General features: G+C 38.3%; 1 protein-coding gene across 5 annotated transcripts; it reads right to left on the reverse strand.

The window, feature by feature from the left end:
* Nucleotides 1-689: 689 nt before the first annotated feature.
* Nucleotides 690-21,702, reverse strand: LOC121413784 (sialin-like). 5 transcript variants are annotated; one of them, XM_041606736.1, is made up of 11 exons: nucleotides 21,118-21,204; nucleotides 14,309-14,396; nucleotides 13,361-13,605; nucleotides 10,821-11,069; nucleotides 9,390-9,477; nucleotides 8,529-8,615; nucleotides 7,684-7,805; nucleotides 5,275-5,430; nucleotides 4,154-4,286; nucleotides 3,448-3,692; nucleotides 690-1,398 (listed from the first exon to the last, which is right to left on the reverse strand). In XM_041606736.1, the coding sequence occupies exons 2-11, from the start codon at nucleotides 14,313-14,315 to the stop codon at nucleotides 1,186-1,188; spliced, it is 1,545 nt and encodes a 514-aa protein (XP_041462670.1). In that variant the 5' UTR covers nucleotides 14,316-14,396; nucleotides 21,118-21,204; the 3' UTR covers nucleotides 690-1,185. The 5 variants fall into 5 exon arrangements, with proteins under 5 accessions (XP_041462670.1, XP_041462671.1, XP_041462669.1 ...); XM_041606737.1 differs by lacking the exon at nucleotides 21,118-21,204 and adding an exon at nucleotides 14,673-14,904; XM_041606735.1 differs by lacking the exon at nucleotides 21,118-21,204 and adding an exon at nucleotides 14,660-14,904.
* Between the last annotated feature and the right edge of the window lie 1,386 nt (nucleotides 21,703-23,088).

A 23,088-nucleotide genomic window follows, 5' to 3' on the forward strand; every position in this document is an offset into this window, starting at 1 on the left:
GGCTAGTTATTGGAACTTTGATCAACAAGTGTGCCTCCACGCAAAGACTAGCACATACAAAACTTGCTGAGCCTTCAGTACACAAGGCATGAGTAGGCTGCACATTCAGACCCTCAACTCGAGTGAAGGGTTTGCCCAACAGACTAGATTATCACCTTGAAAACCTTCAAAATATAATTGGAAGAAAGGAAGCCTCAAAAATACGTTAGATGAAATTGAATACAATATATAAACTGAAATATATAAATATAAATATATATATATATATATATGAATTAAATCATAAAATAATACCTCATAAAGCAGTAACAATAATTGCGAAAAACGCTAGTTTGAGTTAAAGGGGAAGTTCACCCTGACAAAAAGTTTATTGTAAAAATAGCAGAAAAAAATGATAAAAAATATTGCCGAAGGTTGAGAAAAAATCATCAAATAATTAAAAAGTTATTCGAATTTTAAATGATTTGATTTGTGACGTCATATGCGAGCAGCATTCCTACATAGCGAATGGTAAAAAATCAATGAAATGTCATTTGCTCAGATAATTGAAAATGGTTTTCACTGTAACTTTTGTATATCAATAGACAAATCATTTCACACCCGATCATGAAAAGAAAACAAAATTAAGTCATCAGGAACCATACAAAATTTGAAATTCATACATTTTATATTACATAACACACTATTTTTTCTGCTATTTTTACAACAAAGTTTTCTTCAGGGTGAACTTCCCCTTTAACAAAGTACATTTCACAGTATTGCACAACCATACAAAAATTGGAAGACGTTCGCTGATTGCTGTATCACGATAATAGTCAATCGCACAATCTTGAGAGAATTTTTTTTGGGCATAATATGTATCTCTCATGATAAGATTGGAAAGAGCTGCGATGTGGAATTGTGATCTTTCAAGATTCTAATGTTCGGAAGTCATACCACCTGACATGCTTGATGTGGCTGCATTAAAAAAATAGTCGTAGCTTTTCTCCGACTAATTTCAATTTCTCCCTTGGGAACAAATTCCATTTCATGAAAATTTGTCGTCTTGTCGTCCACAACATGTGCCTGGCCTCAGAGTGGTAACTACTGATAACTCGACCCGTCTTTTGACAAAGTTTGAACGAGAGAGGGAGTTTGACAAAACTCCCACTCTCGTTCAAACTTTGTCATGTTCATTTGTCATGTTCACGCTTCATTGGAGTTAACACTTTTTATCATGGCAACATCTTCATCTGGTAATTGGTCCGGTCGCGTCTTGTCCATTTCATTCACGTCTTCGTCGGCCATGATAGCCCAGGGTTGAACATCACCCGACCCGATGATGAGGAACACGAGGGGACCGAACAGGGTGACAGCGGTGGTGATTAGGAATACAATCCTCCAACCAGCGGGGTCGGTCTGGAAATTATAAGAAGAGAGAATGGAAGAGATGAATGGAAGAGCAAGGAGGGAAGGGAGCAAGGAGGGAAGGGAGCAAGGAGGGAAGAGAGGGAAGGAGGGAGAGAGGAAGAAAGGAAGGAAGAATGAAAGAAAGAAAGAAAGAAAGAAAGGAAGAAATAGAGAAAGAAAGAAATAAAAAAAGAAAGAAAGAAAGAAATAAAAAAAGAAAGAAAGAAAGAAAAAAAGATAGAGAGGGAAAAGGAAAGAAATAAAGAAAGAAAAAGATAGAGAGAGAAAAGCAAATAAAGAAAGAAAGAAAAAAAAGATAGAGAGAGAAAAGGAAAGAAAGAAAGAAAGAAGAAAAGAAATCATTAATATTTTTATTATTATTATCAAACTATTTTTATCATTATTATTTTGTTTTGGCATCACCTGTGCCTGGGAGGTGAAAAGCAAACTGAATCACTATTGACCCACAGGTTTCTCCTTCCGATGTAACTATTACCCTTTTTAGACAGGCTAAAATTTCCTTAACCCCGTACTATTGGTGGGGCTACACCTATAGTACGGGGTTAAGCTTAGCCCACTTTCGTTTTACACAGCGTTTTTGCAAAGTGGGCTAACCCCACCTATAGTACGGGATTATTTGGCCCTGCAAAAAAGCAGGGTTATCCCACCAATTGCGGTGCTAAGAGCAATAGTACGGGGTTAAGATCGCATGTGTAAAACGAAAGTGGGCTAAGCTTAACCCCGTACTATAGGTGGGGCTAAATGGCAATTTGGCCCCACCTATAGTACGGGGTTAAGGAAATTGTAGCGTGTGTAAAAAGTGTACGAGTGAAGCACTTGTACTACGAATGATCGACAAAAACCACTAGTCCGGGGTTAGCGAGTTTCGTGTGTAAAAAGCAAGCTTTCCTTATCCGGGGTTAGCAATAACAATTTGGCATGTGTGAAAAGGAAAAAAAATAGTACGGGGTTAAGGATAGTACGGGGTTAGCGATAGTCCAGGGTTAAGAAAATCCTGTGTAAAAAGGGCATTTGAATATGTGAATCAAGGCATGTAAAACAGAGGTCGTAAAACTTCAAAACCGCTTAACGGTCAAGTCCATCCCAGAAAATTGTTTATTCGAGTACATAGAGAAAAATCAAACAAGCATGATAACGCTGAAAATTCAAATCGGGTGAAAAGAAGTCATGACTTTTTTAAGTTTCAAATTTTCAGTCGATAAAATGCGGTTTTCCTTCAAAATCAAGTACACCCCAGGAAAATGTTTGTCTGAATAAATAGTGAAAATTTATTTGGCATAAAGTTGAAAATTTCATAAAAATCAGATGTAAAATGGTAAATTTATGACAATTTAAAGTTTCGCTTATTTTTGCACAAAGCAGTTTATATGCACAACTCGGTGACATACAAATGAGAGATTTGATAATGTCCCTCACTCACTATTTCCTTTATTTATTGTTTGAATTTAGAATTTTACAGATTGACAATAAGGGCCAACTTCACTAAATCATGAACTTTAATGATTCCACATGTTCAGGGAGGAAAAAATTAGTTTCACATGACAACGAGGAGAAAATTAGATTTTCATATTTCATACAATAAAATACAAGAGAATAATTGGTGAGTGACGTCATCAGTCTGCTCATTTGCATACCGATCAGGATTGGCCATAGTTTTTTTGTGAAACGAAGCGAAATCTTAAAATGACATAACTATCTGAGTTGACATTCAATGTAATTTTCAGGGTTATACTTGCTGAATTTTCTCCTTTTATTCACTTCAACTTTTTGTTAGGGTGGACTTGTCTGCTGAGCATGTCATGATTTTAATTTTTAAAAAGTTAAATGTTTTATGCATTTCCTTCTGAGAATTGCAGTTCCGGGAATGTTCTTTTAGAATCTGACAGGTGCTACTGTAGCGCCTATCTTGGCAAATTTCGTATTCTGACCTCTTAAGGCACGCCCAGTGTTTATTCACACAGCCACACCTCCGCATTATGATTACCCATATTAAAGTTTACGGTATGAATATACCATGTTTGGGATATCATTTCGAACCTGATCCTCGGTGAAGAGTGACGTCACAATGGGACCAATGAACCCCGAGGAGACAGCGACCGCGTTGCTGATACCGGATACCGTCCCCGAGTAGCTGGGGGCGAGGTCCATAGCGTTGACGAAGACGGCTGAGAAGACGACGCCCATAGCTCCATACATGACGATCACGATTATAACAATGACGGATGAGTCGCTTTTCACGATGAAGGAGATCGACAAAAAACACGCAGCCATTACCGTTGCTCCTGATGAATAAAATAAGAGAGAAAGATGTTTTTTTGGCTGGATATAGGGGCGGCTCTCCAGAGGGGGGGGGGCTCTGTGGTTTTTAAATTAGCGAGAGAGATTTTTTTTGATAAAGGAGAAAGGAGAAAATAGAAGAAAGGGAGGAAAGAGGGGGGGGGAATATTAACAGAACAGGGAAACATTTCATTTAAAAGTTGTCAGCACTGAGACAAGCCTGGGGACTTTCTCGGACAATTGTCATTGTAAAAGGAAGACGCCAGTGCCTCACAGCCAATCAAAACCATGGAATCAACTGACATCTCCAGCACTGAATGTCAGTGCTGGATACTTTCATGAAACACCCCCCCCCCGGGCCCGTTTGCAGATACCGAAGTGATTTCTTGACGAATACAGGTCAGACATACCAGAGAAATTTAGGGCTAAACGTACAGATTAAGGTTTACAAGAATATTTGTTTTACCTGAACATATGATAAGTTTTCGAACCGAGGTTCTACTTAAGATATTTCGATTTATCAGTGCGTCTGATATAAATGACGCAAGCAGTGACGCAGTCCATTGACACACATATGGGATTGATGTAAGAAAGCCCACCTGAAAAAAATGATAAAAATACCGCTGAGAATCGTGTAGTGATGATAAAAATGGCAATAATGATTATTATTATTGTTGTTGTTGTTATTGTTATTATTTTATCATCATCATTATCAGTAGTAGTAATAGTTGTAGTTGTAATAGTAGTAGTGATGGTGGTGGTGGTAGTAGTAGTAGTAGAAGTAGTAGTAGTAGTAGTACTACTACTACTACTTCAGCTACTCCGTGGAAAGTGCTTAAACAGTGCAAATTGATGCAGAGATTCGAGGTTCGAGCCCTGGACGTATGCCGGTCTGAGACTTAAATACTCATACCAGATTGATACAAGTCTGCAAAAACTCATGCACTCACCGTTTTTACAATCAAGAAAATATTTGCAATCAATCGCAAATATTCTGTTGCAAATTTACAATTGATTATTTCAACTAAAGCAAATTAATTTATACTTGTTGATGCAGAAAGCAGACCATCCATAGATCAATGAAATCCGTGACTTCCAATTGACTTTGAGACCTGAAATTGACTTGCGATCAATTGCAAGTTTCTTGCAACACTCCATAAGTGAATTATTTCTCTTTAGTGTTGCTGTTTTTATGGTTAAAAATTTCAGTCTTCGTAAAACAACCTTCAAAGCACAAATAAAATAATGGAAAATGCGTTAAGCCAAGGGCGGAAATCTCTCCCAAAAGGTAGGGAGACAAGGGGCTGGAAAATCGAACATTTGACAAGCCAAAAAAAAGGTTATCACCGCAAATTTAAGGTTATTTCGACGAAAATTAATTTGACAATCGAAAAAAAGTAAGTTTATCATCCCAAAAGTAAGCTCGTCCTAAAATAATCTTTTATTTCGATTTTGAATGATGTATTTCTTACTATCATAAAAGACCACAAATAGAAGGGGGACATTTGACATTGTGCCCCCTACTATTTTGAGTAGGGGATACGTCCCCCCCCCCCTGGGATTTCCGCCCATGCGTTAAGCACTTACAGACATGATGTCAAACTGCAATACGTGTTTGAAGTAGATTGGTAGATTGCACGCCAAATTGAAGTACACAAATCCAGGAATACAGAACAGTGTAATGGCGTAAGCGATGACAGGCAAGGATAGTAAGATCGACCGTATTGGTACCTTTGACGTATTCTGGAATATAAAAAAAAATGAAAATGGAAAAAAAAGAAAATCCTTAGTTTATTTTTCGAAATAGACATGAAATACTCCGAAAGTTTGCTTTGCCCAATTGCTCGTGGGCCCGGCAGCCGTTGTGCAGCGGCAAATCAACAAGGCTCTATCCCTTTCATCGTTGAACGCCAAACAGGGTAGCAGCAAATCCCATCTTTTAAGGTCTTTTGGTCTGACGCGTGTTTAACAGACGCGGCCCGGGTTTGAACCCCCGGCCTTCCGGTTGTGAGACGGACGCTCTACCAACCGAGCCAACACACCGGTTGGCTCATAAGGAAAGATAATTGCTTCTATGAGATGATATTATATATTCACAATCATGTGTTCAATATTGACCATGCTCAAAAACACACAATGAAGTAGTTTTTTTTTTCTTGAAAAAACAACAAGTTCAATACTCAAGTTACCAAGATGGCCGCACATAACTTTTTCTGTTATTTTGAATGCAGTAAAAAAAAAGATAACTGTAAATTAAATTCCCTGCTCACGGGCACAGGTATCGTGGGCCGGGAATCGAACTCGGGGGGGGGGGGGCAGGTCAAGCTTTAAATGGGAAATGTGCCTATATCCCCCTACCCTTGTGCGTGCAGATAAATGCGAGTTATGAGAATAAGGGGTGTTAAAATGCATGCCAGCGGTTGCTCTCTTTTTTTTTAATCAATCAATTAAGAGTTTGTCATGATCGAAGGCCATTTTGGAGTCATTATCCGGCCAATACAATTAGCAGGTCATGATAGTTGTCATAATTGAATATTATACCAGGTATTTCTATAGAATTAAAGTGAAAATTGTTCACCGGGCCCCCAAAGCAAATGAAATGCATGAGGTATTCGCATGAAACAGCTGGGTTAATTGATGCGAGATGTTTAGCTAGTCCATCAGGTAAAAAATCTAAACACGCGAGTGTCATTCTCAAAGTTAAGTTAGATTTCCGAAAGTCGTTCATTTACACCCCGGATTTACATGACGAAATGAGAGACGAAATTCACTTTCCTGCACATCGAACATGTATACGCATATACTTCGGGAGAGCGTTTCATAAATATTTTCATCCGACAAGTTGTCAGATCTGACATCTTTCCATGCTTTTGATTGGCTGAGAGGCACTGTTCCTATGGTACCTGTCTGATAAAATGGGACTTGTCGGATAAAACTTCCGACAAGCCCTTTCATGAAATGCCCCCGGAAGGTAGTGGGATGGGGGTAGCGTTTCATAATAATGATAAAAATAATAGTGATAATACGTGAGAATCGTATAGCGCACTAACTGATCTTGATTCGATGCTTAATGCGCATGAGAGCTGAACAACAAAAACTATTTACAAATGTATGTCTGAACAATAAGTCAATGTCTATCAAAAAGCACTCTTAAACGGGTAAATTTTCAGGTTTGTAATTGATTTTCACTAACATAGTGTTATAAGATGATTGATTGATTTTATTTGTCAGGTAACTATGAACAAGTACATGAAAATATGAACAGTAGTGTATACCTTGACAGGATTGCCCATGAAAGCCGAGATGGCTTATTTCCAATGGGGATACTGAAATGCCTTCCATTTGATTGGCTGTGAGAAATTACAAGTCTTCATGAATGTTTCCCAGGCCGGCGCCATGTTTTTTTTTCTTTCTTTCGATCAATAAGAATTGTTAATGGTACTGAAATTTGTGCATTTGACTGGCTACAGGCCAATTTGGTATTTCAATTTCATTGATAAGGCTCTTCAATAAACTCTAACCATGCTTCTACCCCTTTATCAGTAATATTCCATTATAAGTATGTCAAATAAAAAGATCATGTTTTTTCCTCAAATATTGTGATTTCCTGTGATTTTTTGTGATTTCTGATAAGCCTATATGTTTATGCCACATTTTGTATTTAAGCCAACTGTCTCGAGCGTAACAAGGTGACAAGTAATCTAACGTTTACTGCATAGTTCAGGTTACCATGATTGTAAAAACTGAGGTGTTAAAACTGGTGTTTTAACACCTCACCCTGAGGTGTTAAAATTACACCAAAGAGTGTTAATGTACCAACATAAGGTGTTGTAATAACACCTATAGGTGTAAAACTAACACCACCAATTTAACACCGGTGTAAAATAACAGGTGCGGTCCTCTGTGTACACCGGTTAACACAACAGTTTTTGCTGTGTATTGGCGGATACAGAGCAATAAAACATATCCATAATTTAACTTTTTCTTGTATCATACCGATCTTTTTGATCTTGTTCTTTCGATGTAATCAAGTTCTGTGTGTTTAATGCAAGGGTGTTTATCTGGATGATCATAAGCTGTCACTGTCCACAGAATCGCCCATAAGATACTAACTCCACCTTTGAATTAAGAAATTAAAATAAGAAAACAAAATCTTGTTAATTTGTAACAAACATTGTATAATTACCACAATTACATCGTAAATATAAAAATTAAAACAGAGATTACCATCGTTATTCGAATTTGAGTTTTCCGAGGATATATTAACGACAATCAACCAATATTTATATTTATAAATGTGTGTGTGTGTGTGAAGTTATGCATGTACAACAGCTTTGGCAACTCTTTTTATTTAAATACCGTGTGAAAGAAATGGATGAAGAGAACAATGGTAGGCGTAGCTTAAATCAAGGTTCCCCAGAGCTATCTACCATTTGGAAAAATTGGTGATGCAGGTGCCTTTACCGCTCGACCACAGAGACGGGTTAGTGGCTAGGGCGACCCCGATCCGATTGACCGTCAGATTTTCGACACTATACCAATTGTAATTTCCTTTGTCGGAAATATATATATATATATATATTTATATATACATACATATCTAATGTGGCTCCTAAATATAGCTGGATATATGATTTCTTTTCTCTACTGATAATCAACCATAATACATAACGTAACAGTCGACTTTTCCATGGGTTTTGATAAATTACTATGATTTGTGCACATCGAGGGCTATACGCAATCGAAATTTGTATATTTTAACATTTTTGTACAAAACAAGTAAAGAGACTGATGTTTTACGTGAATTAAAGGAAGATTCGTGGTAATAACAAGCCACTTACCAACAAAATAGAAGCTTGCAGGCCATCCAAGGTTAGCGCAAATTACTCCAGAAATAGACTGCCCAAGAGCCGGTCCAAATGCAAACCCTTTAAAAAGATCAAGAAAAAAACCAACTAGTTTCTAGTTTGTTTTACAAAACAAAGTCTCCACCAGCTCTGATATTGTAATTAGCTATACTTTGTTATTTCAATAATTAGCAAAATGAATATTGAAATTGCAAACATTTAGGCCTACACATTGAAGTAGCGTACCTAGTATTTTCCACCGGGGGGGGGGGCAAAATCGTCCGCTAAAAAAATTGGCAAGCAAAAAAAGTCTCCAACCACAAATAAAGGATTTCGTACCAGAAAAAAAATTGACTAGCAAAAATAAAAAAAAATAAAAAAAAAGATCTTCAACTTCAAAGTCTTCAAGGAGGGGGCCACTGGCTCGTCAGGGATCAGTTGTGACTCGTCAGGGGGGGGGGGCAATCTGCCCCCTGCCCCCTCCCCCTATAGGTACGTTAGTGGAGCCAGTTATGGCAGGAGAGAGTTATGAGAACATGTGAATGAACGAAGTCAGCAAGTAAAATTTTTTTTTCATTTTTTAGTACAAAAATCTAATTTATAAAGATTTTTACATAAAATGATACCACTGATATTTGACCCTCCCCATTTCCTTTCCTTCTCCTTTCTCTCTCTCTCTCTGTTTGCTGTGGATTTTGTTTTGGGGGAGGGCAGGCTCCACTTCCTCAAACAAGCCCGCTCCATCTTTACTCCATATATTGTTGTATTGGTATTCTACAAACTTTGCAGCCATTTTTTATTATTTTGTAACAGCAAAGATACAATAATACGAATGTTATCGTCTTACTTTCTTACCTGCAACAACAAGTGCCATCATTCGCGTTCTTTCCTTGACTGGTGACCAATTATTCACCATTGGGTAAAGGGCAGGAAAGTAGGAACCCTGTAAAGAAATGATAACATTATTGCTTCACTTCACATTTAATCGATGAACCTTTCGATTGGGTGAAGAAGAGAAGCGCGAAGTGGTGGTGGCCAAGTTTACACCGATATCCTGGAGTCGGAAATAATGTTTGGAATTGACCTTCATTACAATTGTAAGTGATGTTAGAATCTGCAAGCAATTATGATTAGTTTGTGTTTTCATTGTCAATGATGTGAACAAAATTAGATGTAATGGTGAATCTGAACTCGATCAACATCTCTAAGTGATTAATGCAATCGAAGATCAAAAATAAATGGTCCCTAAACATTATTATATATTTCATTTCCTAATCAAGTCTTAAAAAGAAAAAATGTATTCGTGTAATATTTTCTATCCTTGCACGATCCAGATTTAAACCTCGAATGATTTGATTCTCGGCTGATTTAACAAAGCATAATTGGTTTCATCCGAGAAATAAAATCCTCTTTTGTTACAATGTTTCACAAACCCCCTCAATTTCAGCACTTCAGAATGAGCCTTGTTTTCAGTTTGACGGCCTTATTCTTGATTCCTCTCGCAAAAGATAAAGCATCGTGATAGATTTTGTTATTCTGAGTAAAAAGCTTTTTTGTTGAAATAATTAAGATCTAATTGGTACTGTTTCTGTCTCATCACCCGCTCTGTCATTCACTCTCCTCCCTCCCTCTTTTTCTTTCTTTCTTTCTTTCCTTTCTTTCTTTCTTTGCTTTCTGCTTTCTTTCTTTTCTTCCTTCCTTCCTTTCTTTCTGTCGTTCATTCTTTCTGTCTTCTTTTTTTCGTTCGTTCTTTCATTTTGTCTTTTTATTCATCTATTTCTTCTCTTCTCTTTCTTTCTTTCTTTCTTTCTTTCTTTCTTTCTTTCTTAACTTTCTGCTTTCTTTTTTTTCTTCCTTCCTTTCTTTCTGTCATTTATTCTTTCTGTCTTCTTTTTTCGTTCGTTCTTTCATTTTGTCTTTTTATTCATCTATTTCTTCATTCTTTCCTTTCTTTCTTTCTTTCCTTGCTTTCTTTGCTTTCTTTCTTTTCTTCCTTCCTTTCTTTCTTTCTGTCGTTCTTTCTTTCTTTCTGTCTTCTTCTTTTTTGGGGGTTCGTTCTTTCATTTTGTCTTTCTATTCATCTATTCCTTTCTTTCTTTCTTTCTGACTTTCCTTCTGACTTCCTTTCTTACTTTGTTTCTTACATTTATTCTTTCTTAGTTTTTTTTTACTTTAATTAGTTATTCCTTTCTTTTTTCATTTTTTTTTTCTTTCTTTTTTTGTGTGTGTTTTACCATTGCCTGTTATGGGTACATTGGGTTTCACACCCGGAGACGTACAAATTACCTCGACAAATCCGGCCAGACATCGCGTTGCAAAAAATAATTCGACGCTGGATCGAGCCGCTAACGGCCCCAAAATATTAAAAACAGCGCTGCCAAATGCCCCTCCAAAGACGATCCACTTTCCTCCGAATCTGTCTGCGAGCCATCCCGCTGGTATGTTGCCTAAGGTATACCCGATGTAGAATGCAGCTAATAGAAGCTCCTGGATGTGACTACTCCAGTTGAACTCTGACTCGGCTTGTGCGATCTCCTGTGGGAGGGAAGCATCGGTGATATTTTTAAACAGGAAAACATAATTATGCTTTTGAAGATGATATCGGATTCTTCCCCAAATCTTATCAATCAAGAGCGGTAAAATATTCTAAAATGAATAATTTGTTCTAAGCAATTACATACTCTAGAGGGGGGGGGGTCATTGTGGTCACTATAGCTGTATTATACCATGGACCTATTAGGTCCATGATTATACCACTTTTAATACATTGTGTCTATACTTTGTATGAAATAAGGACGTATTTCCATCTTTTTACATTTTATTAGTTTTTATATGTTTTGTCTTGCGTATATACTCGTTTTGTTCTACGAATAGGGCCCGTAACGACAACAGCATGTTTCTTAAAGGGCATTTACGTCTTTTACGTATCTCCGTAGATAGAGCTTTATTATAATGTGTGGAAGCGTCGTGGTGTGGCGCTTCTGACTCTCGCCTTGTAATCAGCACTCTAAAAAATGAAGTGCTAATTCAGCTCTTAAAGAGCGTGTATAGTGACTGCACTTCGGAGTGCTGTTTTGTCTAGTTCAAATTTTAACGAGAAAAATCAGCGCTCCGAAGTGCAGTCACTATACACGCTCTTTAAGAGCTGAATTAGCACTTCATTTTTTTAGAGTGAGAGAGTGGTGCGTTCGAATTTCACCATGGTCTCGCGTCCTTCGGGGCAAGGCGTTAATCCACACTTTGCCACTCTCCACCCAGGTGTTAAATGGGTACCCGGTAGGATGTGAAACTAAGCCTACATGTAGTATGCCTAGCAATTGAGTCTTGGAACTCTTGTTGGAATGCTCCCCAGGGAGTCGAGAAGTTGCATACATTGTATGCGGGCATGCAAGGATCCGATGACCGGGGTAGTAATAATCTGTAAAGCGCTTAGATAAGTCGCTCCGATGTATTAAGCGCTATATAAATGCGGAATATTATTATTCATCAAATTATGTTATTCATAAATAATCTAAAACCAACAAATATTTCAATGAGACTTTTAAAAATGGTTAAGTTTTTTTTCTTTGTATTTAATCAAACTCAAGAGGGAATTTTTTTTTAAACAAATTTTATCAAACTCAAGAGGGAAATTCAAATCTAAAAAAAAAAAAAAAACAAGTGCACACCTAGTTACCAATTATAGCATTTCCATTTATTTGAAAGCAGGATATAAAAGAGCATTGTAGATAAAATGCCTTGCTCATGGGCATAGGTGCCGCGGCCGGGGATCGAACTCCGGACTTTCCATGTATAGCCAGGCGCCTTAGACCACTCGGCCACGACACCTCCAAAGTGAACGCGAGCATCGATCATTTTCAACTGTTGTCTCCATTTCTCAACATAAGGATCAGTGATGTAATGAGCCAAAAAAAAAATGTAGGGGCCAGGTATGGTATATAATGCAAAATATATATAAAGATGCGAGAAAGCAAAATTTTCGACATTTTTATTATAAAAGTCCAATAGTGAAAGATTTTGACATAATATCATATCATATCCTCTCTTTCCCTTCATTAATTTTTCTTTTTTTCTTCCGAAATTAGTGAAAAAAATAAGGTTGCAAGCACCCCAAGCCCCCCCCCCCCCCAACACACACACATCTGTACGCGACTGATACGGATGAGCCATTGAAAGCTTTAGATTTTGGTTTATTTACACCTAAACATACATGTTTACTCCATATTCAAGTGCGTTGCAAAAACTGACAGTTATTCAAGAAGATAAAAACAAGTTTGAAAAACCACCCATAGGGGCAATTCACAGACATAGTACAAATTGGCCTTTCATCCGTTAGCAGTCAATCAGGGCTCGTGAAGATACAAAGATTGTAATTGTTCTATTTTAAATATATTAACTTATTACTATAAAACATTTCAAGAGTTGAAAAAAATTCTGTGACTATAGACAAGAAAAAGAACACACCAAAAAATATGGAAATAGTATAAACTAATTTATGAAGACAAAGCTAGTTAGACTTATGCAAATATATGACTGTAGAAAATGTACTTACACTGAGATAAGAAAATACAAGATATGTTATTTGATTAAATATTATAACTATTTTTGGCAAAACATTCAACCGATAAGCTTAATCTTTTAGCAGTCCCCTCCGGTCTATTTTATATGAATACAATAGAGGTTCACGATTCATGAACGATGAGTTTATAAGTAATTACTTTCATTTTTTAGTTCTGATGGGAGGGGGTGTATGCGTTTTAAATTTTTCTGTTAGGCACAGATAAGAGAGGTATAGTTTGAAGTTAATAACATAGATTGGTCGTTACCTTTGAAGCACTGCTTCCACTGGTGTTAACATTCGATATGTCACTTGGGGGCGCAGGGTATAAGCTCACACTATAGGTTCCGTTCATCGTCATCTGAAATGGCGGACTCGATGAGTTGTGATGACTATGACTACCACTCCCCGCCATTATTGCCATGGCAACGCTGATGTTGAGTCGCATCATTAGAACGACAGAGTTCCCTAGGAACGCCATGCAGGCAAACAACCATCGGACTGAGGGTATACCTTGGAAAAAATGGGGGGATATGAATTAGCGGAATAAGCCGCCAGGCAGGGGGTGGCGCCCGGAGGGCACTTACATTGACGAGTGGACAAAGACACCATACGCGACCAAAAAAAAACACGTAAAACGGATTTTTTTTTCAAGATAGGGCACGTTACGTACGTAACCTAATAAGGGTGTAATAAGGGTGTCAAAAATGCTTTAAAAAAATAAGGGTGTCAAAAATGCTAAAAAAATGAAAAACGGGTTAATATATTCGCTAGAAAAACTACGTGTTTAGGATAAAAATTGCGAGGGTATAAACGATTAGGACTTAAATGGTTTATAAAGGATGTATTTTTTGCCCCAACTACGATTTCAGCGAGGTGTAGCAGGTGGGGCTGAACTAACCCAATGATGTATAGGTGAAGGTACGACCGACGTCCGTAACATAACAATTGAAATGTCGCTGTACTTGTATAGGGGTTCAATTCAGGGAATTGCCAATAGTATCGTTTTCTTTCCAATACTTGTTAAGCGTAGGATTTCACCCGGGATTTCACACACCAATACTTGTTAATGGGTGCATTTTCAGAATATGGAAAATAGGTGTTTAGGGTACTTTCCGAGACCCCGTGGTCGCGCATGGTATCCGATCGTCAATGGAAGTGGCCCCCGGGGGTGGGGAGGATAAGAGAATAACGTTTTTAACTGACATTCGCTTACCTTTCATTTTGTTTGGTGGATCAACTTGTACAGTGACTCACTGTTGTAGAATATATAACGCTACGTCTGTTATGCCCGCGATGGATATCTGTAAGAAATGCACAATAAACCAATATCCCTTCAATATATGCCTCTGTTGGCCTATGTGATAGAAATCAAATCAAATCATGCTGGTGGCGGGCTGTATACTGCCGTTCAAAGGAAAAAAAAAACTTGACTTGGTATTGAATTGTATTTTTCGGCATCATAAATGTTCATTAACCTACAACAAATCAAGACAATGCGACCTCCTAGACATCAAGCTTTATTCCCGAATCAATAAATTTACGAATTACCTAATTAATAAATTACCTATTCGACTCACTAGTACATGGACCAAAACAGTGATGCACCACAATCAAACCTGGACCATGACTCCACTGAAATGCTGATTATAGTATGTAGGCTTCATTACCGCTGCTGAGGCAGAGGAGTTCCGACGTTGGCAAGTAAAACGAAATCTGCATCCTGTCTTCTGCTTTCAACACCTGACTTCCCAAACTTTAGGTTCACCTCACCCAAGATACAACCCCCCTCCCCCATACCAAGGGCGGAAATCTCTCCCGAAAGGTACGGGGTCCAGGGGCTGGAAAATTTGACGAGCAAAAAAAAGAAGGTTATCACCACAAATGTCAGGTCGTTTCGACCTAAATAATTTTGACAAACAAAAAAAAAAGAATATAAAAATAGGTTATTACCCCAAAAATTATCCATAAAGAACAAAAATAGTCGGGGAACATTTTGTGTCCCCCTACTATGTTGGGTAGGGGGACGCCCCCCCCCCCCCCCTCCCCCATCCCACCTCCCCTAGAATTTCTGCCCCCATGCCCCATACCACTTTTTAGTTCCACCTCCTTAGGATCCCCGTGCGCAAATCAGCCTGCGCCCTTGTTGTTCCAACATTCTTTGAAGAGAGTGACCTTATATACCTCACTAAATCCTTTGTCATCCGCCAGTGGTATGAGGGAAAGCTCTCTACAAGATGTAATAGACTACACATTACACCTTGTTAAAGGCGGTGCTGCACCATCCCGAGTTTGCTCAATCTCGAGATTTTAGCCCGATCAGCCCTCTTCGCGATTAATCTCGAGATTCAAGAAACCCCGTCTCCACCATCGCACGAACAGCGATTCTTGCTCGAGCGAGGCAACAAGCCCGATATTCCGAGCATGCGCACTTTCGATCTTGGAGTTTCAACGGCCCGCGCTTTTGAATAACTTCCCGCGAGCGCGTTTCCGTTTTACACCCTGGCGAAGGCATTTTCCGGAAAAGTAGCCAAAAAGCGACTAGTGAAGAGTCTACGTCTACGTTTGTTTACATTATCAGCTGAGCGCGCGATCCAAAGTCCGCACCGAAGCATAGAGATGTATCGAAGTTATCCGCAGAACATACTGTACTTGCAGTTGCAAATGCAGCTGAGCTTATACTTTGCAGGTTCAATACGAATGTTTGCCTTGCCGATTTGCTGATGTCTGTCTTTCTCTCTATCTGTCTATATATCTATCTCTCAAATTCTATCTCTATCTATGTAACTGCAGTATCTATCTATCTAATAATCTTCTCTGTCTCTCTCATTCTTTATCTAACATCTATCTATCTCAAATTCTCTATCTCTCTCTATCTATCCATCCATCTGTCTGTCTTTCTCTATTTCTCTCTCTCTACATACCTATGTAACTACAGTATCTATCTGTTAATTTGTCGCTCTTCTCTCTCATTCTCGATCTATCTGACATCTATGTCTCAAATTCTCTATCTCTCTATCCATCTATCTATCCATCTGTCTGTCTTTCTCTATTCCTCTCTATCTATTTATCTATTTTTTAACTAGAGTATCTATCTATCTGTTAATTTGTTAATAATCTCTGTCTCTCATTCTTTAATTATCTATTTAATACTAGTATCTCTCTATCTATCCATCCATCTGTCTGTCTTTCTCTTATTCTCTCTATCTATTTATCTATCTATTTTTTAACTTATCTATCTGTTAATTTGTTAATATTCTTTGTCTCTCTCCCTCTTTATCTATCTAATATCTATCTATCTCTCATCTATCTATCTCTATCTATCCATCTGTCTGTCTTTCTCTATTTCTCTCTATCTATGTATCTATCTATCTGTTAATTTGTCTATCTTCTCTGTCTCTCTCATTCTTTATCTTTCTATCTATCAACATCTATCTATCTGTCTCTCAAATTCTCTATCTCTTTCCCTCTCTAGCATAATTCTGCCTGTCTTTTTTCTCTCTTTCTCTTTGTCCGTCCATATTTCTATCTACAACATCTCTCTCTCTCTATCTATCTATCTATCCTTCTCTCTCTCTTTCTCTCCCCCCCCTCCTCTACATGTCTCTCCCCCTCTCTCTATTTATCTATCTATCCATCCACCTCTCCCTTTTTCTCTCTCTTTCTATCTATCTATCCACCACTCTCTCTCTATTTCTATCTGTCTGTCTATCTTGTCTCTATCTATTTATCAGTCGTCTTCTATATCTATCTTTCGGCAGCTTCTAAGTGTATCAATCCATCAAACTTCAATTTGTCTTTCCATTATAAGTATCTGTTTATTTTGATTGTGTCTGTCATTCTATTCATTTAGTTAATAATTCATTTTTAGAAAAAAATCTATCATAAACAACGCGACTGCAAAAGCATGTTCGGATTTCACTCCTGACTGCCGCTCTCTCTGTACATGAAGTGCCGAGGAACTCTGTCAGTAACTGTGCAAATTGCATGCGGTGGTGGACTCGCCTGTGTCGCACGCTGCATGCAACCAGCGACGTGTGTAGACTCTTCACTAGTCGCTTTTTGGCTACTTTTCCGGAAAATGCCTTCGCCAGGGTGTAAAACGGAAACGCGCTTCCCGCGATATGCAATCAAGTCCATGTACTCTTTCGCCGAATTCGACCGTTGTTATGCAACAATCCTCTCAGCTCAGCCGCGCTATAATTATAAGCGAGTGAAGTTTTCTTCGTTTAATATGATGGCGGACTCCGAGGCAACGACAGAGGGGGAGAGAGAGAGAGGGGAGGAAAGAAATGCTATTTGCTCACATTTTGCGAAGGAATAAGACGACAATGCTGTCAGTATTGTTATTGACTATGACCATCGTCGATAATGAGCGCCTCCCCCATCGGTCTGGTCTCTCCCAAAATCCATTCACGGGGGGCTTGACACCATCGTTGCTGATTGGGGAATTGATGAACGCTATGATAAAGTTGACTTTCGCATGCGTTCGGTATAATCGCTGTTTATGTTTTTACCAAGGCGGAAATGGAACGCGAATTGCATTATGGACTGAAGGTCATGAATAAATTAACCCGAGTCCAAACCCGAGTGCGTCTGCACCTACGAATTAGCGCGATAATTCGTAAATAGTGCGCTATTTTGCAAATAAACCCGAGTTGACTTGGGATTGCAATCTCGAGATTAATCCTACGAACTAGCGCGATAATTGCGTCTGCATTACAAACAATCTCGAGATTTTTCAGATCGGGATAATTTGCCGGATCAGAAATAGCGCGCTAATTTGAAAACTCGGGATGGTGCAGACGGCCCTACAAACACATTTGGAGGGAAGGGATTAGCTAAATATATCGGCCTCATTGATTCGTTATCTATTGTAGTTTGCATATCGTCCCCCAAAAATTCCAGCTGCCTTTTCTGGGAGGGGCTGGAGAGGCTTGCTCTTCCCCCTTCCCCGGCCGGCCCCGCCCCCCGCCTAAATGTCCATACGTATCAATAACAATCCGTATATGTTTCGTTATATATTTAGTTTGACCTTATTTATGCAGTCTGCATGCCCTCATTATCCGGGACCGGAGTCTAAATATTGTGTCCTTTTTTCGCACAGAAATTAAAAATCCATCATGGTAAATCGATATACAGTTGTAATTTTGCAAACAATACTCAAATAAATTAGGTCTTATGATTTAAAAATTCTGTTTCCCTTGACCATGTTGACCTCATGACATCTTCTAGTGCCCGTTTTACTGATTAAGCTGATTTTGAGTTCAAAAGATATGCTAAATTGTCAAAGTACCACTAAATTCGTCTTTGGTCCCAATCGATAGCGTCTGGCGACAACTGGTTTGGGGGCCAAATTTGAAAATGAAGCCAGCGAAAAACTTGTTTAGGGGGTTATTGTGCAAACTGAGAAAAAAATCGTTTAGGCGTTGTTTAGAAATAATTTGGTCATGCATGTGTACAGCAATACATTTGACTCCCCCCCCCCCAGGGGGGGGGGGGCTATATGTAGCCCTTTATTACAGACTTTTGGCAATTGATTTTCAATGGCTAACAAAGAGAAGTGTAGGAGCATATATTGATTTTGCAAATACGGCAATCACAATCCAACAGGCATTGCTAACACACTGAAAGCGGATTCATCAAACTTTGCCAAGCTACACAAGAACTTCTTGAAAGTTGCCCGGTTTCGGAGGCAACAGTTGTAAACCGCCACCTACATAGTCCACGTTTGATTGCCCTTCAAATATACTCATACAAAACACGGAGGTACGGAAATTTGGGTGTTTGCATGGATAATGGCCCCAAAAAGTTCCACCACCAAGAAAATGGAATGAGAGGGGGAAAGGGGAAATAGAAAAATAATAAGATATGCTTGATGACCACACAGTTAGAATTTCATTTTAAAAAGCTCAAAAAATCTGCGCTCGCTCAGAAATTTGTCGGCAAACACCTCAGCTGTAGTTGAAATATATAATATCGCGTCAAGATGCCCTTCAAGATACAATTAAACTTGAACATGTTTTTAATACCATGTCACATTTGTTCTACGGCGAGTCGAAAACAGCCGTTTTAACATTTTTGTACCAGCTAAATATAGGTGGTTTGAATAAAAATGAATTAAAGGGTTGTTTTCGACTCGCCGTACGGCCGCCGTAGAGCAAATGTGACCAAGGTATTAGCATGTGCTTGTTCGTCGTCACCTTGAAAGACCTTTGGAACGTTCATCCAAGGGACAAGTAAACAAACGAGTACATGAGAGTCCCTTGGCATTCCCCTTATTCTCCTTACTTGGCATGTGTGTCAAATCATATCTACATGCACATTGTAGTACATAGAGTATATATAGCAGTATTTAAATGTCAAGTCCAAGCTGGCAAAAAAGAGATAATCGAAATCTAAACAAAAAACTAAAATGCGCTGAACATTTCATCAAAATTGGATGTAAAATGATATTAAGATGACATTCTAAATTTTCGCTTATTTCACAAAATGGTTTATGGATGATATTTTTCAACAGAGACATTTTGAACAGTGGTGCATAAAGAATCTTCATAAATATAACCATGAAGACAAAATGCCTTGTTCTAGGGCATAACGATTTTGATAATTCTCGTTTCATTAAACCAACAATGATAATTATGATGCATGTGGTAGACTTGAACTTTAAGCCGGACGAAAGTCTATAGTGTATATTCAGTGCATGAACGACAACTCGAACGACATGAAGCCTTTGAACTCCAAACCAACACCCAACAAGAGGCCTAGGTTTAAGGGATCAGTTTTCAGACATGATACACCAGCGAATCAGTTTCAATGAGAATAATAGACCAGTTCGTAGTTAGTTCATGGACAATTTTGATCAAATGAATTTTCATTTATTTATAGGCAGCTTTCAAAGCAAGATATTACTAAGCATGCCTTAAATAGCGGGATGAAGAAATTGAATAGACGAGAATAGTACATCAATTAACAATCTATGAAGGTATTTTTTGCATTTCTACTTTGAATACATAATATAGCATGTTGAACAATGTACTTGGCAAACTGTGATATACCAGTCGTTCGTGGACACATTGTTGTATTTTTACGGATGTAAATGAAAAACACAAGTCAAAAGAATATGTGAATAATCGAGACATCTAAGCTTGTATTTATCTCATAAATTTTAAACCACCATGTCACAAATGACCTTCCTCTGATCATGTGCACTTGTGCAGAGTGGAACTACGAAGTGGCTTCAAATGTTTAGTAGAACTCATTAACACAGGTATTTATACGAAGAAATGTTTTCCATCGTTCAGAGTCGGTTTTATTTGTCAGCCGATTTAGGGTTCCTTACCCCCATGCCCCCCCCCCCACATTGGCATTGCCCTAGGATATGTGCCTTTTTAAATCTGTTTTCGTATAGGAATGAGCCGAGGATGAGCAAAGGGTAGGGGTGTGCCGGGTGGGGGGGGGCGGCCCCAAAATCTGAAACCATATAGAGTTCATTTGCTATTGGTGTCAAGACATAATAGGCTCCTGCCGACATTTGCACCGGTTTTATATCTCAGGGGGCATGCATGGGTTAGAGTCAGGAAGGTATAGTAATAGTTTGTTGTTAGGAGGCTGGGTTTTAGGTTTGGTTTTAATGTGCAAATTTTCCATCGTAGAAAATGTCATACGTGGAATCATGACATGAGGGGCTTAAGAAGTAAATGATTGACCCTCTACAAATGGGGGTGCTTGCATGGGAACTCGGGAATTTAATAACAAATTTGAACTGATACCAGAAATGAGGGGCTTAGAAAGGACGGGATGGTCAATGGAAAAAGGGTGGAAATTATATGCCTAGGAACTACAACTGACATGCAAGGCGAGAACATCCCTGTATGTAATTGAGTGCCCCCCCCCCCCGGCCCCACCCCCAAGTCGGGAATTTACCTGCTGGAAAATACTGGCCTATGTTTTAAAATAAGGTCTGCATGCATTCCGAACGAAAATTGAAAAGGAATATTCTTTCATATCATAGCAAAAGCTTACCTTTCCGTTCACAAAAAAATCCAAATAATGTAGGACATTGATGAGAGATGACGTTGTTTTGTGTACCGTTTTCCTCCATTCAACGACGTGCGACTCCCAAGATGGAATAAATGCAATGATCTCGCACCAACTACTTGCATTATATGGGAATTCTTGCATTCAATTTCAATTTACTGTGCAGGCCTATAAAGCCCATAGATATGGCTTGACTTGTGTGCATGAATAACTTTAACAAATGCAATTTACGTTGTTTTGGTCTATAGATGTATGTTTCGATAATCGTTATAAACACTCTTGCGTGCGAATATGCATTCATCCTCGAAAATTCAAGAAGCTCACAAAAGCATGAAGTAGGCCTATACAGCACATATTGCTTCCATCTGCATACCATTATCATGTATGTATTTTGAATTTAAGAAGTAAAAGCTGAGTTGCCAAAGCGAAGTTCGATAAACAGTGATGTAATGTCCGATGATCACAAAATCAAGTTCAACTGCACTGCTTTGCATAATGTTCCTTACCGGTGTTCAGTGAATGTGTAAATGACGATGAACGCATGCAGTGCACGAATCTCTGTTTAAAGGGAGCTCTATATAGCTCTAACACACATACCTGCCTGTTCCCGCGAATACCTGCTTCTATTTTTCCAGTTTCAGTGGCACATCAATTTATATACAACCGCAGGATTTGTTGGTTAAATTGACTTCACTACCTTTGAAATCAATCGACAATTAATATTTTATCTCTCGTTTTATGGCAGACAATATCAAATCCAAAAATATAGAGGGCCTACGTACCGCCAATTAAATCTTCCCGATAGTGACCTTCATGCCTATAGATAACCTGACCCGGCTGTCAGATGTCTTTCTTCGTGAACAGATGATAATAGACCAGTTCGTAGTTACTTCATGGGCAATTTTGGTCAAATTACCTTTCATTTCTTTCATTTCATTTCAATTCAATTCAATTTTATTTATTTCAATTCAATTTTATTAATTTCACTTCCATCAAACAAAAACAAATTGTATGCCATATATATAATCATAAGTATTTGTATCCATTGCAAAGAAACAAAAATAATAATACATATGTTGTGAAAAAAAAACTTACACGATTTGGGCAACACATTGGAGGTTTTAAATAAGTATACTATTTTTCAATAGAAATTAAATTAAGAGGGAAATGGAGGGACCCACTAAAAAGCAATGCTTGTACAATGTGGGCCCCTCAAAAATAGATAACAAAACCAATAACAGAGTACAAATACAGACATATGTAATCAAATCAGAAAAAAAAGAGAAATAATTCTCACAAAATAAATACGAAGTTATCAAAAAAAATATAGTTTTTATAGGACAAAACAACCCGTCCTAAAATATATCCACCCTTCCCCACCCCCCCCCAAAAAAAGAGAAAAGGGAGAATGCCCTGAGAAGATGGATGGGTGCTGCTAAACGTAGGTAGAACACATGCCATCGTGGACTCAAGCATCATGATAGGCAGATTTCAAAGCAAGATATTACGTAAGCTTGCCTTACATAGCAGGATGAAGAAATTGAATAGACCAGGTGACTAGAATAGCACACCAATGAACACTTAATGAAGGTATTTGTTGCATTCCTACTTTGAATGCATATTTTAGCATGTTGCACAATGTACTTGACAAACTGTGAAATACCAGTCGTTCGTGGAAGCATTGTTGTTTTATGTGGATGTAAATGAAAACGACAATTCAAAAGAATATATGAATAATCAAGACATCAAAGTTGGTGCTTTTCTCATTAGATTTTAAAGCACCATGTCACTTTAGTACAAATGACCTCCTTCTGATCATGCGTAGAATCTTTTGATCATGCACAGAAAGGAACTACGAACTGCAGTATTCGAACTTCAAAAAGACTGACCCTCTCTAATCATTCAAGCAGAAAGGATAATTATAAACAGTAAAAACTGTGCTGTTAACCGGTGTAC

This window comes from Lytechinus variegatus, chromosome 4 (genome assembly GCF_018143015.1).
Source record: "Lytechinus variegatus isolate NC3 chromosome 4, Lvar_3.0, whole genome shotgun sequence".
NCBI lineage: Eukaryota > Metazoa > Echinodermata > Echinoidea > Temnopleuroida > Toxopneustidae > Lytechinus > Lytechinus variegatus.